The sequence below is a fragment of the Mustela nigripes genome, chromosome 2 (genome assembly GCF_022355385.1).
Source record: "Mustela nigripes isolate SB6536 chromosome 2, MUSNIG.SB6536, whole genome shotgun sequence".
NCBI lineage: Eukaryota > Metazoa > Chordata > Mammalia > Carnivora > Mustelidae > Mustela > Mustela nigripes.
The window spans coordinates 69,734,083-69,749,965 of NC_081558.1; the positions used below are offsets into that span (position 1 = coordinate 69,734,083).

The window sequence follows — 15,883 nt, forward strand, 5'->3', positions numbered from 1 at the left end:
CGCTGGATTTCTTGTTGATCTTCTGGGGGAGGGGCCTGTTGTAGTGATTCTCAATTGTCTTTGCCCCAGGCGGAATTGCACCGCCCTTACCCGGGGCCGTGGTGAGTAATCCGCTTGGGTTTGCTTTCAGGAGCTTTTGTTCCCTGAGTGCTTTCCGTAGAGTTCCGGAGGATGGGAATACAAATGGCGGCCTCCTGGTCTCCCGCCCGGAGGAGCCGAGAGCCCAGGGCCCCACTCCTCAGTGTGCGGCTCAGAGAACCGCGCCCAGTTCCTCCTGTCTGCCTGACCTCCGGCCGCGCTTCGAGCTCACCGAGCCTGCGACCGGTTCAAGGTCACCTCGAGCTGCGAGCTTACTGTCGGCTCTGTCTCTGTAGCCGGCTTTCCCATTCCTATCCCCGCAAGCTCTGCGACACTCTGACACCCCCGATCCTTCTGTGACCCTGCGGGACCTGAGGCCACGCTGACCCCGTGTGGGCTTTGCCCCGGGTAGCCTCTGGAGCGATGTCCCTCAGCGGAACAGACTTTTAAAAGTCCTGATTTTGTGCGCGGTTGCTCCGCCGCTTGCCGGGAGCCGGCCCTTCCCCCCGGGGTCTATCTTCCCGTCGCTTTGGATTCACTTCTCCGCTGGTCCTACCTTTCAGAAAGTGGTTGTTTTTCTGTTTCCAGAATTGCTGTTCTTCTCTTCGATCTGCCGATGGATTTTGAGGTGTTTGCAATCTTTAGATAAGCTATCTAGCTGATCGCTGATCTCCGGCTAGCTGAAGCAGTCTCAGCCTGCTACTTCTCCACCATCTTGACTCCTCCCCCCGGTTAAGTACTTCTGTTGATCAATTACTTACCCTCCCCAAAGGAGAGGTCACAAAATACTTTTTAATTCAAGTTATCTAAAAGCTACAATTTAAAGTACTCACTCAGAGGCTCCTGGGTGGCTCAGTCAGTTATCTGACTCTTGATTTCGGCTAAGGTCATGATCTCACAGCTCTGAGATCATGCCCCGCACCAGGCTCTGTGCTTTCCATGGAACCTGCTTAAGATTCTTCCCCTCTCTCGAACCCCTCCCTGCTCTCTCCTCTCTCTAAAATAAATAAATAAATAAGCATTAAAATAAATAAAATACTTTCTCAGATATTTAAAATATCAACTGGAAAACATTTTTAATTTTTTAGCTTTTTCTAGGATTATTTAAAAACTGAAAACCTGAAATCAAATTCTCATTCTTTGTTATACACAGTGAATCTACTTGAAAACAATCTTTTTAAGGAAAGAAACATATTCCTATGAACAGAATGTAGATATTAACTGATACTTCCTTCAACCAGTGGAATTCATTTCTTAAAATTAATATAATTTATGTAAAGGAAAATTATATGTGAAATAATTTCAAAAATTAAAAAATTAGAAATATTTAATGTAGCTGTTTATAAGGGAAGGACCCTAAGAACGATTTTCTTTGCTGTCCATATCCACAAGGAGGTATTTTTCAAACACGTTCATCCTAACACTTAGCATGCTTTGAATGCTCATTATTTTGAGATGGTTTCGTTAAAAGCATGTCATTAAGGAAATCCCACATAACCAAGAGAGTCTGCAGCATTCTGCACACAACAGCCACACAGTGGGGTTGATGATGGTCAGAATGATCAGTAAAAATCAGGGGAGGGGCGCCTGGGTGGCTCAGTGAGTTAAGGCCTCTGCCTTCGGCTCGGGTCATGATCTCGGGGTCCTGGGATTGCGCCCCGCATCGGGCTCTCTGCTCAGTGGGGAGCCTGCTTCCTCCTCTCTCTCTGCCTACTTGTGATCTATCTGTCAAATAAATAAATAAAATCTTTTTTAAAAAATCAGGGGAACTCCAGAGTGAGTAATAATCACTCTAATTTGAACCAGATAATAAGTCCTTATAAGTGGGAATATTCAAGGTTTGCATAAATAAACGATCCTTCAGAGTAAGCAGCTTCTTTTTTTGGTTCTTGTTCCTTATTTTTTTTTTTCCTTCCTGGTTGTTAGGAGGCTACAGAACATAAAACAATTCCAAAGATTCAGCTTTTTTTTTTTTTTTAATTTTTTATTTTTTATAAACATATATTTTTATCCCCAGGGGTACAGGTCTGTGAATTACCAGGTTTACACACTTCACAGCACTCACCAAAGCACATACCCTCCCCAATGTCCATAATCCCACCCCGTTCTCCCAAACCCCCTCCCCCCAGCAACCCTCAGTTTGTTTTGTGAGATTAAGAGTCACTTATGGTTTGTCTCCCTCCCAATGCGACAACATGGATGGAACTAGAGCATATCATGCTTAGCGAAATAAGTCAAGCAGAGAAAGACAACTATCATATGATCTCCCTGATATGAGGAAGTGGTGATCCAAAGATTCAGCTTTACTCACAATTTACACTGGGTGCATTCTCAGGAAATTAATATTGTGGAAGGAAACAGCATTGCTGGCAGGTCTTCCATCTTTCTGAGGGAAAGTCTACCTGTTGCCAAGGACAGCAGGTTGGCCCTTCCCATGCTTCAAATGTTCCCTCTCTCATGCTTACAAATCACCTGTTTCTTTTGCTCCAAGAACATCATCCCATTTATATAGTTTTTACTCTTTGGTATAAAAACATTATGGGGAATACAGTTGTTCACACAGTGCCAAAGCATCTCTCTGAGAGTTACTTTGTAATTGCAATGGGAAACAAATCTGCAAGACAGAGAGGTGTGACACACAGCCCCTTAAACAAGCAAACAAACTTCTCCCACAAATGGGGCAGCCTGACATCATATGCTTCCCGTGGGATACAACATGAGGGGTTATTGCCAGTGAGGTATTCTCACCAAAAATGTTATGAAGAAACAATCATATGTTCCAGAATATTGAACATTCTACAGTCAAATACTTGAGCTCTTTAAATAGTCAATTTCCTGCGGGGGAGGGGAAGAAGCAAAAGACTTTTCTAATAAAAGAGACAAAAGGGAGTCTGGCTGGCTCATTAGAAGAGCATGCGATTCTTGACCTTGGGGTTGTGTTGTCTGAGCCCACGTTGTGGGGAGAGATTAATTATAGAGTGTGTGTGCAAGAGAGAAAGAAACTTAAAAAAAAATTAAATACATATCTGAACCTTAACTAGAATGTGGTTCTTTTTTTTTTTTTAAGATTTATTTGAGTGGGGGGAGGGGCACATTTATTTGAGAGTGAGAGAGGGGAGAGGGAGAGAAAATCCTTAAGCAGACTCCCCAGTGAGCTTGGAGCCTGACAATATCACCACCCTGAGAGATCATGACCTGAGCTGAAATCAAGAGCTTGATGCTTAACTGACTGAGTCACCCAGGTGCCCCAACAATTATATGGTTCTTAAAAGAAAAAAAAAAAGCTACAAAAGCCATTTTTTTTACAACCAGAAAAATAAATAAGAAGTGGAGATTATCAGTATTATGAAACTATTCTTTTCTTGGGTGTGATAATGTTGATGAAGTTAGGGGCTGAGTGTCATGCTGCTTTTACATTCACATAATTTTGAAAATAAGATACATAGAAATAGAGAGTATGATAAAATGGTAACAATTATGATAACAATTCTTGATTATACTGGTGTTCACTACACTGTCCACTGTCCTTTCAACTTTTTGTGGTTTTGAAACTTTTGTGATAAAAAAGAGGGTAAAAGTGCCATCAATGGCAATCTCTTTAGAGAAAGGGAACAAATTTTTTCCCCAGAAGAATTTGAGGGAGGGGGAGGGTGAACATCTTGAGGAGAAGTTAAAACAGGGCAGATTGTGAAAGCAGCCAGGACCATGACCAGCCTCATCCCAAGGAGCTTCCATTGAGAAGTGAAAGAGGGAGCAGGTGCACAAATGGGAAGATGAAGGAAATGTGGGGGAATTTAAGACATGTTCAAAGCGAATTTTAAGGAAGCTTTCTCTGTTACAGGCACCTCCTGAAGAAATCTATGGCAAGGAGCCCTATGCTCCCTCAGGCTCTTGAGAGGGATGGTTGTCTCACTGCAAGACTGAAGTCTATATCCTGAGAGGGACAGGCTATCAAGGACTGTATTTCACTGGCCATTTGCTTCCGGAGCCTGTCTTGCTCAAAAGCTTGGACATGTTTGCTCAGGGAATTTAGTAAAAATTCTAGGCACGACAATGTTTTTCTTTGTTAGAAAGAGACAACTCAGTCGTTCACAGAATCCCCAATTACCTTGTGACTCTATGGAAATCACTGGTGGAGAATGCTTGTCCAGTGAACTACAAATGGGTGTGTATGGATTCGGGGAATGATCCCCCTTGCAAACACATAAGAGCACCTCTCAGAGTTTCAAAAAAAAAAAACCTCTAAGTGACCAGATTTCCACAAAATTGATTACTTTTACTTTTTAGTTGTTTGGGTGCATAGTGTTTCTCTTAAAACACTGGCTTCACACCAATCTTCCTCTTTTTTTCTCCTTTAAGAAGAAAAGCAAGAGCAGAAGATCTTATCATGAGAAAAATAAGCTAGGAGGGAGGGAGGAATCATTTTGCCTTTTTATTATGCCTCAAGAAACACTTCTTTACTTTTCTAATAGGAATGAAGTCCTTTCTGAACCTAAGTCTATAGCTCATCCTGGTCCTAAAATAGAAAAAGAATGGCTGCAGAATTTTCAGTTTCTTCATGTGGTCTCCCCAAAGCTTTAAAGACCCTGTATGTGAACACTGGTTTTTACCAACAGAGCAGCCCTCTTCCCATGCTGGAATGAAAGGACCCGGGGACATAAGTGAGAATTTGGAAGGAAAACGATGGTGAGCACAGGGAGATTTTCTGAATGCCACACCCTAAAGGAGCTCCAAGAGATAGCTACTTGTAACAATCTTGAATCTTAACCCTTATCAGAGAACAATCCCAAATTGTATTTCTGCCACACCAGGTAGACAGATGGGCAGCTGACAGGCATTAGACCCATCAAGCATCTCTCCATCACCCTCCAACAGATCACTTCGCTGCTATCATGATGTAGTCAATAGTTTATGTTTAAGCCAGTTTTATAGAACAAGTCTGGTGGTCTGCGTGTACTTGGTATTTCCAGTGTTGGAATGAGCTAGCTTTAATTAAGTGATGAGTACGTAATCTATGATCACTACCCTGGGAAAACTCCCACTGATATCAAGTTTAAGGGACCCATAAACATGGGAGTGCCCTGAAAGATTCCATCACATTTTTAAAGCTACAGCACAAAGTATAATTATAAAACCTCCCAACTGTCTGGTAAATTACAATAGATAATTACATTCTTAGGTCTCTTCAACATTTTCTGGATGTTCTAAATACAGACTAAATAAGCAAGAGCACCCCAGGGGCAGAACATATTCCACATCCATTGGCACGAATTAAATATTCTGTATCTTGAATTGGTTATTGAAAATTGTGATTTTAGAAAGTTATCACAAGCTTGGGACTATAAACAGGTATTTCAAGAATCCAGGCCTTTTGTGAGACTCACTGCAGTGGGGGGATCAGCCACCTTATGCCCCAAGAAAGTTCTCTGTTGATAGTGGTTTACCAATCTCTGACATGCTTATTACTTGGCCTTGTAAACTATGGTGTCTCATATATTTGAGACATCCTCTCTGGATGAAACCAACAAGTTCACCTGGCTTTAGGGAAAGGAGGTTACTCTCGTATTAGGGCTTAAAAAGAGATAACCCCACAGCACAGGGCCTTCTTTTTGGAAGTGCTCATGGGGGGAGTATGCACTCTGTGAATGAACAATCCTTTGAAGAAGATCCTCAATGACTTGTCTTTCCCTTCTTAACTCCTTACAACCAGGAGGCTGCACTATCAGGCCCCAATCCAATTACTGACAGCAGGTAAGAAATCTAGAAGGGTCCCTTCTTCTCTATCATATCTGGTTCCTGTAGTTCTGTGAGGTGAGGTGAGGTGTGCCTGAGAGGCTGCCTCCAGAAGGCCATAGGAAAGTTCTGCTTACATTTCTGGATCTTTTGAGTTCCTGTCGTCTTTAGACCTGCCCCTCCGATCTCACCCACTCCACAAAAACTTGGCAGGGATACCAGGAAGGAGACTGGGACAGAAGACTGTGGGCAAACTACATGTCTTACAATGCCCTTCTCAGTCTGATCTATGCATCCGTGAAGGACTCAAGTGTGCTCACAATACACACAGTGGACGGCAAAAATAATGAACAACTGTCACTAACAAAAAAGAGATTTTATAGACATTTCTCACTCAAATAATTGGAGACCTATTAAATACCTATTACATGCCAGCTACTATGATGAAGCTTTCTTTTCCAGTACAGATAATTGAAATTCAATTAGATGCTGTCACTGCCCTTTTGTTTCAGAGCCCAGAACTCCAAATGCTACTAAAATTGCTACTGGAATGGTCTGGTCTTTCTTGGCCCTTTTCTTATGTTTCCCATTCTAGCTCCATAAATCTCACATCCCTTGCTCAGGATGTTTCCTCCTTTCCATGTGTGGACGACACTGCCAACTTTATCCCTAATGGGATTGTTCCTGTGGAACTTTACTGGCCTCTCCAGTGTAGAACGGATTGCATTCTGCTTTATAAGGAAGCTGGGTGTTTTTCTATCTCTCCAGGGAGAGACCCTTGAGAACAGGGAGCAGGAAGATGATGCGTTACTGTCCTAGTATCCTCAAAGCCACACTTGCGCATAGGAAGAATTCTATGACTTGTTTTTCCGTGAATGAAAAAACAAATCTCTCAAGTGCTTTCCAGATCAAAATTTGGTTAAAGTCAGCTTGATGAACGCCACAGAGTCCATTTCAGTAATGGGCAGCAGTGGCAAGGTGGCCAGCTGCTTGGAAAGAGCATGGGTGAGGGGCTATTCAACTTGGTATCAGCTCTTCTGTCTCCTACTTGGTGGCTGTGGGGATATTACTTAAGTTCTCTGAGTCTTAGTTTTGAACCTGTAAAATGGGACTGATCCGTGGGGCTGACCTCTAGGGTTGCTGTTAAATGAGACAATGCACTGAAAGTCCTCAATGCTGGGACCAGCACAGGTATGGACATCTACTGACCACCTTTTATGGATCAGATGCTATAACATGGTGAGTGGTGAACAAGACCACATCACTACCCTGGTAATATGCAGATGAGAACAGAAAGTAAGCCAATGGTTAGGAAAACGGTTGCCACGGAGGTAAGGATGGGGAGCGATGGGCCAGGCAGGAGGAAAGACTACATCAGGCATTATACAATTCTGAGTAATCTACTGCCATTTGTATCTGAACATACTGGACTCAGTGTTAAGTGTGACTAGAATGGAGTTTCAGGATAGGCAAATTCTAGGCCTCAGCTGTGCTGAATGGGCCCCAGAATCCCTGACTGTGTTTTACACAACTTGAACCCACCAATGACTGACCCAGGGTAATTTAGAAAGCTTTGGGAGATTTTAAAACATGCCTCACAGATGGCTGACCTGTAAACATGACAGACATTCCCATATAGCTAAGTCAGACACATCAGGGTGATGTCTCTGCAGAGCTTTCCTCTATGAGACAGTACAACTTGGGATGGGGCTCTTGGGACTGTACCACCTGTTTTTCTTGTTAAGCAAACAGTCCTCATAACTTCACCCTAGAACATTTTTGTATCTTGCTTTCTAAGTGAAAAGCAAGAAAACTCCAGGAAAATGCTCCACGGTTCCTTGGGGGAATGGCTGACTCCAGGGCTGCTGCAAAAAAAGGTAGAAGATGAACTAGAATATCATGTTATGAGAATAAATGCTTAATAGAGAGTCCAGAAATATACCCACACTTACATGGTCAGTTAATCTACAACAAAGGAGGCAAGAACACACAACAAGGGAAAGACAGTCTCTTCAACAAATGGTGTGGGGAAAACTGGACAGCTACATGCGTAAGAATAAAATTGGACTACTTTCTTACACCATACACAAAAATAAACTCAAATGGATTCAAGACGTACATGTGAGACCTGAACCATAAAAATTCTAGAAGAAAGCACAGGCCATAATGTCTCTGACATCAGCTATAGCAATATTTTTCTAGATATGTTTCCTGAGGCAAGGGAAACAAAAGCAACACGAACTATTAGGATGGCACCAAGCTAAAAAACTTTGGCATGGCAAAGGAAGCCATCAACAAAACAAAAATGCAATCTATTAAATGAGAGAAGATACTTGCAAATGATACATTTGGTAAGAGGTTAATATCCAAAATATATAAAGAACTTACACAACACACACACACACACACAATTTGATGGGGGAAAATATGAGCAAAGGACCTGAACAGATGTTTTTCCAAAGAAGACATACAGATGGCCAACAGACAAATGATAAAATGCTCAACATCACTCATTATCAGGGAAATGCAAGTGAAAACCACAATGAGATACTACCTCACATCTGTCACAAGGTCTAGAATCAAAAAGACAAAAAATAACAAGTTTTGGTGAGGAGGTAGAGATAAGAGAACCCCTGTACTCTGTTGGTATGGGATGTCAACTGATGGTAGCCACTGTGGAAAACAATATGGAAGTCCCTAAAAAAATGAGAAATACTATATGATCAGTAATTCTGCTGCTAGGTATTTAACCAAAGAAAAGGAAAACACTAATTTGAAAAGGGTAATAGCAGAGTATTCTGAATAATTTTATGCTCATAAATTCTGTAACTATAAGAAATAGACAAATTCTTTAAAAAGCACCAAAACTCAGCTAAGATAAACAACTTAATAGTCCTATAATCACTAAAGAAATTGAATTCATTATTTAAAAGTTCTTGAAAAGCCATCTCCTGGCCTAGATGATTTCACTGGAGAATTCTACCAAACATTTGAAGAGTTTTTAATACCAACTACAGCATTATTTATAATAGCCAAGATACATAAGCAACCTGTCCATTGATAAATGAATGAATCGATAGATGAATGGATGAATGGTGTGTGCACGTGTGTTTGTGTCTGTGTATATATATGTATATATGCTATGTATACACAATGAAATATATCTACACACATATGTATGTATGTGTGTGTGTTCTTTGCAACAACATGGGTAGACCTAGAGAGTACTATGTAAGTAATAAGTCAGAGAAAGAAAGATGTCACATGATTTTACTTATATATGGACTCTACAACACACAATAAACAAAACCAGAAACACATTCAAATATAGAGAAAAAATTGGTAGTTGTTAGAGGGGAGGGGGAAAGGTATGGGGGTGGACAAAATAGCTGAAGGGGATTAAGAAGTACCAACTTTGATTTATAAAATAAATACATCACAGCAATGAAAAGTACAGCACAGGGAATACTGGCAATAATTTTAGAATTTTGTATGGTGACAGAGAGCCACATTTATTGTGGCAAACACTGTAATGTATAGAAAGAACTGTTGAATCGCTATGCTGTATACCTGAAACCAATAATAACATTGCCTGTCAACACCTCAATTACAAGAAGAGAATGAATACACATGGGATTACAATGGGAAAAATGATGGAATTGCTCAAAAAAAAAATGGTGGGGGCATGGCAAAAGACACAGCCACTCAGAAGAGGTTCCTACTGGCCACATACTAGAAAGCAATGGATTACAACACACTGAAAAAAAGAAAATGCCATGATAATAATAAAAAGACAAAAAAAAATTAAATGGAGAAGAAAAAGTGGAAACAACCCAAATGTCCATCGACAGATGGAAAGATAAGCAAAATGTAGTCCATACACACAACTGGAGTATTATTCAGCCTTAAATAGGAAGGAAATTCTGGCACAGGCTACACCATGGATGAACCCCAAATAGGAAGGAAATTCTGGCACAGGCTACACCATGGATGAACCCACACATTACATGGAGTGAAATAAGCCAGACATAAAAGGGCAAATATTGTATGCTTCCACCTATACAAGGGACTGAGAGTAGACAAATTTATAGAGAAAGATATTAGAATGCACACAGTACCATTGAACTATATAATTAAAATGGGTTAAGATGGTAAATTTTATGTTATATATATAAATAATATTTATATACTATACATATTATGTTTTGTATATACACATATATATGTTATATATATTATAATATATATTAACTCAATTAAAAAATGAAAAAGGATGAACAGCATCAGAAATGACTTCTGTTTTCATATATACAGGTCAAAGTCCCCTGGATTTAACTTTTCTTCCCCAAATGGAATCTAACTGGCCCTATAGGTGTTATGTCAGAAACTGTAGAGAAATCATTTCAGGGTAAATCTCTATGTCCCTTCTAATCTATCACCCATAACCTGCTTAGATTTAGCTGGGTCATGCACTAGAGCTGTCTATCAAACTGACACAAAAGTTGTCTTGAATATAAGTCTCTGGAGTATCTGTAGCCTCCAGGGCAACGGACCCCTCAAGATATCTGTAGCTAGAGGTAAACACAGATTGGCAAGTCAGAATATGACACAGACAAATGGGACCTCCACTCCTTCATTAATTTCAACAATAGCTACTATATACAATGGCTTTCCAAACCAGCAGAATGATATTTACAGTAAAAAGAAAATAAGTCAGTTTTCAAAAGTACTTTCAAGTAAACATCAGCTAGAGACATTTTTAAATATAAAACAAAACCGATGGGGCAAAAGGAAATTTTTTCCTTAAGGTAGAATATTGGGAGTTAGAACTGATGGAAGTCAGAAGATCTCCATTTTGCAACAATTGCAACATTAAAAATAATGGCTGTCATTGACTAATCCCAGGGATCAACATTAACATCACCAGTGAAGGGGCAAATAGACATCATGTGCCTCTGGGTGTGAAGGAGTGAGAAAGACATGATTTCCCTTCAGGGGTTTTCCTGAATCTAATCATCAGAAAACATCACACAAACCCGAACTGAATGAGAGCCTACAGACCATCTAGCCTATGTTCTTCAAAAATGTCATACAAGATGAAGAAAGGTGGCAGAACTATTCCAGATTAAAGACAAGTGTCTAGCAACATATATGATCCTGAACTGGATCCTCTACCAGAAAAAAAAAAAAAAAGCCATTAAAAGTCATTATTGGGACAATTGATAGAATTGCAATATGAATAGCCCATGAGTAAAAGAAGTGTATCAATGGTAAATTTCTTGATTTTGATTACTATGGTGAAAAAAACATCCATTTTGTTAGAAAATATACATTTAATGCTTCAAGGAGTGAGAGGGCACAATGTCTCTAACTTATTCTTCAAGAATAATAATTCTTCAGAAAAAAAAATGTGGATATGTAGAGAGACAGGCAGAACATGATAAACACCAAGAGGTGACTACTGAGTAAAATACCCAGGTATTCTTTTACTGAAATCAGGTGGAAGAAAATCACAACTCTCTTCAATTAACTGTCAGAGAAGCCACCCATCCTGGACTCAGTTTCCATGTGGACTCACCATTCTTCTGAGAATCTTCAACAGAAGCTTCTGCTCTTTTGGATCCTCCTTGGATCTCAGTAAATTGGCAAAATTCTCTGCATTTTCAGGAGACAGGCTGTCTGGGTTTTCCCCTCCGTACAGCTGAACCAGTATGGAAAGACACTTGGATGACACTTCAAAAATTTCAGGATCCTCATTTGGAAGCTGCAAATTAATAGGACTACTTAAGTAAATTGAGGACGATGCTGGTATTCGTCTAGAAACATGAGAAAATTTGGGGAGAATGTCAGTCAGAGTGAGTACAGAGATTGACTAACTTGGGATTTTTTTCAATCTCTTTCAAAATGCATACAGTAAATCAAGGCTAATAGCACAAAATCAGAACGAAGTCCTTTGGTCCTTTCTTTAATTCACAGTAAAGAACAGCCTGTAACAAGCAAAGGACCAGCATATATTTTATATGCATTCCTAGTATGTAAATATATTTATACAGGCATGTGTGTCCGTTTGTAGGAATGCAAATAGTCTGAGTTTTCAGGAGCATGGCTCATCTGTTCTTGCTTACTACTGACTGTTAAGGAAAAATCTACTTCCTAGGAGATATAAAGGAACATTCTGAATTATTGACTAAACCTGTGGGACAGAGAGCAATGTTTCTGTTATGTATTAAAAGGTATAGTATGAAATTATAGTCATACTATAGAGCATCTTAAAATTTAAAAATAAAAAGATTTGTAAGAGCTTGAGATGTAATTCCTGTGCCATTTAGTCATTTTACACGCGCAATGCAGGGATTTTTTAGTATATGCAGAGTTGTGCAACCATCACCACAATCAATTTTAGAATATTTTTCATTACCCAAAACATGAAATCACACAAAATATGACCCTTTGTGACTGGCTTCTTTTACTTAGTATAATGTTTTCAAGATTCATCCCTGCTAGCATATAACAGTATTTCATTTCTTTTTACTGTTAACATTCTGTTGCATGAATAGACCACATATTATTTATCTATTTATCAGATGATGAACATTTGGGTTGTTTTCACTTCCTGGTTATTATGAATAATACTGCTGTGAACATTTGTGGGTAAGTTTTTGTGCAGACGTAGATTTTCATATCTCTTGGGTATACACTTAAAAGTGATTGCTGGGTCATATGGTAATTCTACATTTAACCTTTTGAGGAACTGCCAGTCTGTTTTTTTAAAGTTGCTATTAGCATCAGAAATGTAGGAAGGTTCCAGTTTTTCTACATCCTCACCAACACTTGCTGTTATCTGTATGTTTAATTATAGTCATCCTAGTGGGTATAGAGTGGTAACTCAGTATGGTTTTCACTGGTACTTCCAGAATTACTAAGAATGGGGAGCAGCTTTTCATCTGCTTATTGGCCATTTGTACATCTTCTTTGGAGGAATGTCCATTCGTATTCCTTGCCCATTTTTAAAATGGGTCATCTGCCACTTTATGATCAAGACTTAGTATTCTTTATATATTTTAAAAACAAGTCCCTTAGCAGATTTTCTTTTTTTCTTTTTTTTTTTTAAAGATTTTATTTATTTATTTGACAGACAGAGATCACAAGCAGGCAGAGAGAGAGGAGGAAGCAGGCCCCCTGCTGAGCAGAGAGCCTGAGGCGGAGCTCGTTCCCAGGACCCTGGGATCATGACTGAGCCGAAGGCAGAGGCTTTAACCCACTGAGCCACCCAGGTGCCCCCCTTAGCAGATTTTAAAAAAGGTTTTCCTATTCTGTGGTTTGTCTTTCAACTTTCTTGATAGTATCCTTTGAAGGACCTATAATAAGAGATGAAAAGGGACACTGTATCACACTTAAAGAGTCTGTCCAATAAGAAGATCTAACAATTTTAAGTATCTATGCCTGTAACATGGGAGCAGCCAATTTTATAAGCCATTTAATAACAAAATAAAAGAAACACATTGACAATAAGATAATAATAGTAGGGGACCTTAACACCCCCCTCACTGAAATGGACAGATCATCTAAGCAAAAGATCAACAAGGAAATAAAGGCTTTAAATGACACACTAGACCAGATGGACATCACAAATATATTCAGAACATTCCATCCCAAAGCAACAGAATACACATTCTTCTCCAGCACACAAGAACATTCTCCAGAATAGGTCACATCCCAGGTCACATACCAGGTCTCAACCGGTACCAAAAGTTTGGGATCATTCCCTGAATATTTTCAGACCACAATTCTTTGGAACTAGAACTCAACTGCAAGAGGAAAGTTGGAAAGTACTCAAATACATGGAGGCTAAATAGCATCCTACTAAAGAATGAAAGGATCAGCCAGGAAATTAAAGAAGAATTGAAAAAATTCATGGAAACAAATGAAAATGAAAATATATCTGTTCAAATTCTTTGGGATACAGCAAAGGTGGTCCTGAGAGGAAACTATATAGCAATACAAGGCTTTCTCAAGAAACAAGAAAGGTCTCAAATATACAATCTAACCCTAAAGGAGCTAGAGAAAGAACAGCAAAGAAAGTCTAACCTAGCAGGAGAAGAGAAATCATAAAGATCAGAGCAGAAACCAATGAAATAAAAACCAAAAGAACAGCAGAACCAATCAACAAAAGTAGGAGCTGGTTCTTTGAAAGAATTAATAAGATTGATAAACCCCTGGCAAGACTTACCAAAAACAAAAGACAACAGACCCAAACAAAGAAAAGCATAAATGAAAGAGGAGAGATCACGGCCAACACCAAAGAAATACAAACAATTATAAGAACATACTATGAGCAACTATACGTCAGCAAATTTGACAATTTGGAAGAAATGGATGCATTCCTAGAGACATATAAACTACCAAAACTGAACCAGGAAGAAATATAAACAGACCCAAAACCAGTAAGGAGATTGAAGCAGTCATCAAAAATCTCCCAAAAAAGAAGAGCCCAGGGCCAGATAGCTTCTCAGGGAAATTCTACCAAGCATTTAAAGAAGAATTAATTCCTATTCTCCTGAAACTGTTCCAAAAAAATAGAAATGGAAGGGAAACTTCCAAACTCATTTTATGAGGCCAGCATTACCTTGATCCCAAAACCACACAAATAACCCATCAAAAAAGAGAATTACAGACCAATATCCCTGATGAACTTGGATGCAAAAATTCTCACCAAAATGCAAAATGCTAGCCAACAGGATACAACAGTACATTAAAAGGATTATTCACCACAACCAAATGGGATTTATTCCAGGCTGCAAGGTTGGTTCAACATCTGCAAATCAATCAACGTGGTACAATACATTAATAAAAAAAAAAAAAAAAAGAACAAGAACCATGTGATATTCTCAATAGATGCTGAAAAAGCATTTGATGAAGTACAGCATCCTTTCTTGATCAAAACTCTTCAAATTGTGGGGACAGAAGGTACATACCTCAATATCATCAAAGCCATCTATGAAAAACCACAGTGAATATCATTCTCAATGCAGAAAAACTGAGAGCTTTTCTGCTAAGGTCAGGAGCACAGCAGGGACGTCCACTATCACCACTGCTAATCAACACAGTACTAGAAGTCCTAGCCTTGGCACTTAGACAATAAAAAGAAATAAAAGGCATCCAAATTGACAAAGAAGTCAAATCTCACTCTTTACCAGATGATATGATACTTTATGTAGAAAACCCAAAAGACTCCATTCCAAATCTGCTAGAACTCATACAGGAATTCATAAAGTGTCAGGATATAAAATCAATGCACAGAAATCAGTTGCATTTCTATACACCAACAGCAAGACAGAAGAAAGAGAAATAAAGGAGTCAATCCCATTTACAATTACACACAAAACAATAAGATACCTAGGAATAAACCTAACCAAAGAGGCAAAGAATCTATACTCAGAAAACTATAAAGTACTCAAGAAAGAAATTGAGGAAGACATAAAGAAATGGAAAAATGTTCCATGCACATGGATTGGAAGAACAAATATTGTGAAAATATATATGCTACCTAGAGCAATATACATGTTTACTGCAATCCCTATCAAAATACCATCAATTTTTCCAAAGGAATGGAACAAATAATCCTAAAATTTATATGGAACCAGAAAAGACCCCAAATAGCTAGAGGAATGTTGAAAAAGAAAACCAAAGTTGGTGGCATCGTAATTCCAGACTTGAAGCTCTATTACAAAGCTGTAATCATCAAGACAGTATGGTATTGGCACAAAAACAGACACATAGATCAATGGAACAGAAGAGAGTGCCCAGAAACATTTCCTTACACCACACACAAAATTAGACTGAAAGTGGATGAAAGACCTCAATGTGAGACAGGAATCCATCAGACTCCCTGAGGAGAACACAGGCAGCAACCTCTTCCACCTCAAGCAGCAGCATCTTCCTAGGAACATCACCAAAGGCAAGGGAAGCAAGGGCAAAAATGAACTATTGGGATTTCATCAAGATCAAAAGCTTTTGCACAGCAAAGGAAACAGTTAACAAAACCAAAAGACAACTGACAGAATGGGAGAAG

General features: G+C 39.2%; 1 protein-coding gene across 3 annotated transcripts in view; it reads right to left on the bottom strand.

The window, feature by feature from the left end:
* The window catches only part of ULK4 (unc-51 like kinase 4), a 653,153-nt gene that overhangs the window by 126,189 nt on the left and 511,081 nt on the right, over positions 1-15,883 (bottom strand). For all 3 annotated transcript variants that reach the window (XM_059390725.1, XM_059390726.1, XM_059390724.1), the window contains one exon: positions 11,390-11,575. In XM_059390725.1, coding sequence (XP_059246708.1) covers positions 11,390-11,575 — 186 coding nt within the window. The remainder of the gene's footprint in view (positions 1-11,389; positions 11,576-15,883) is intronic.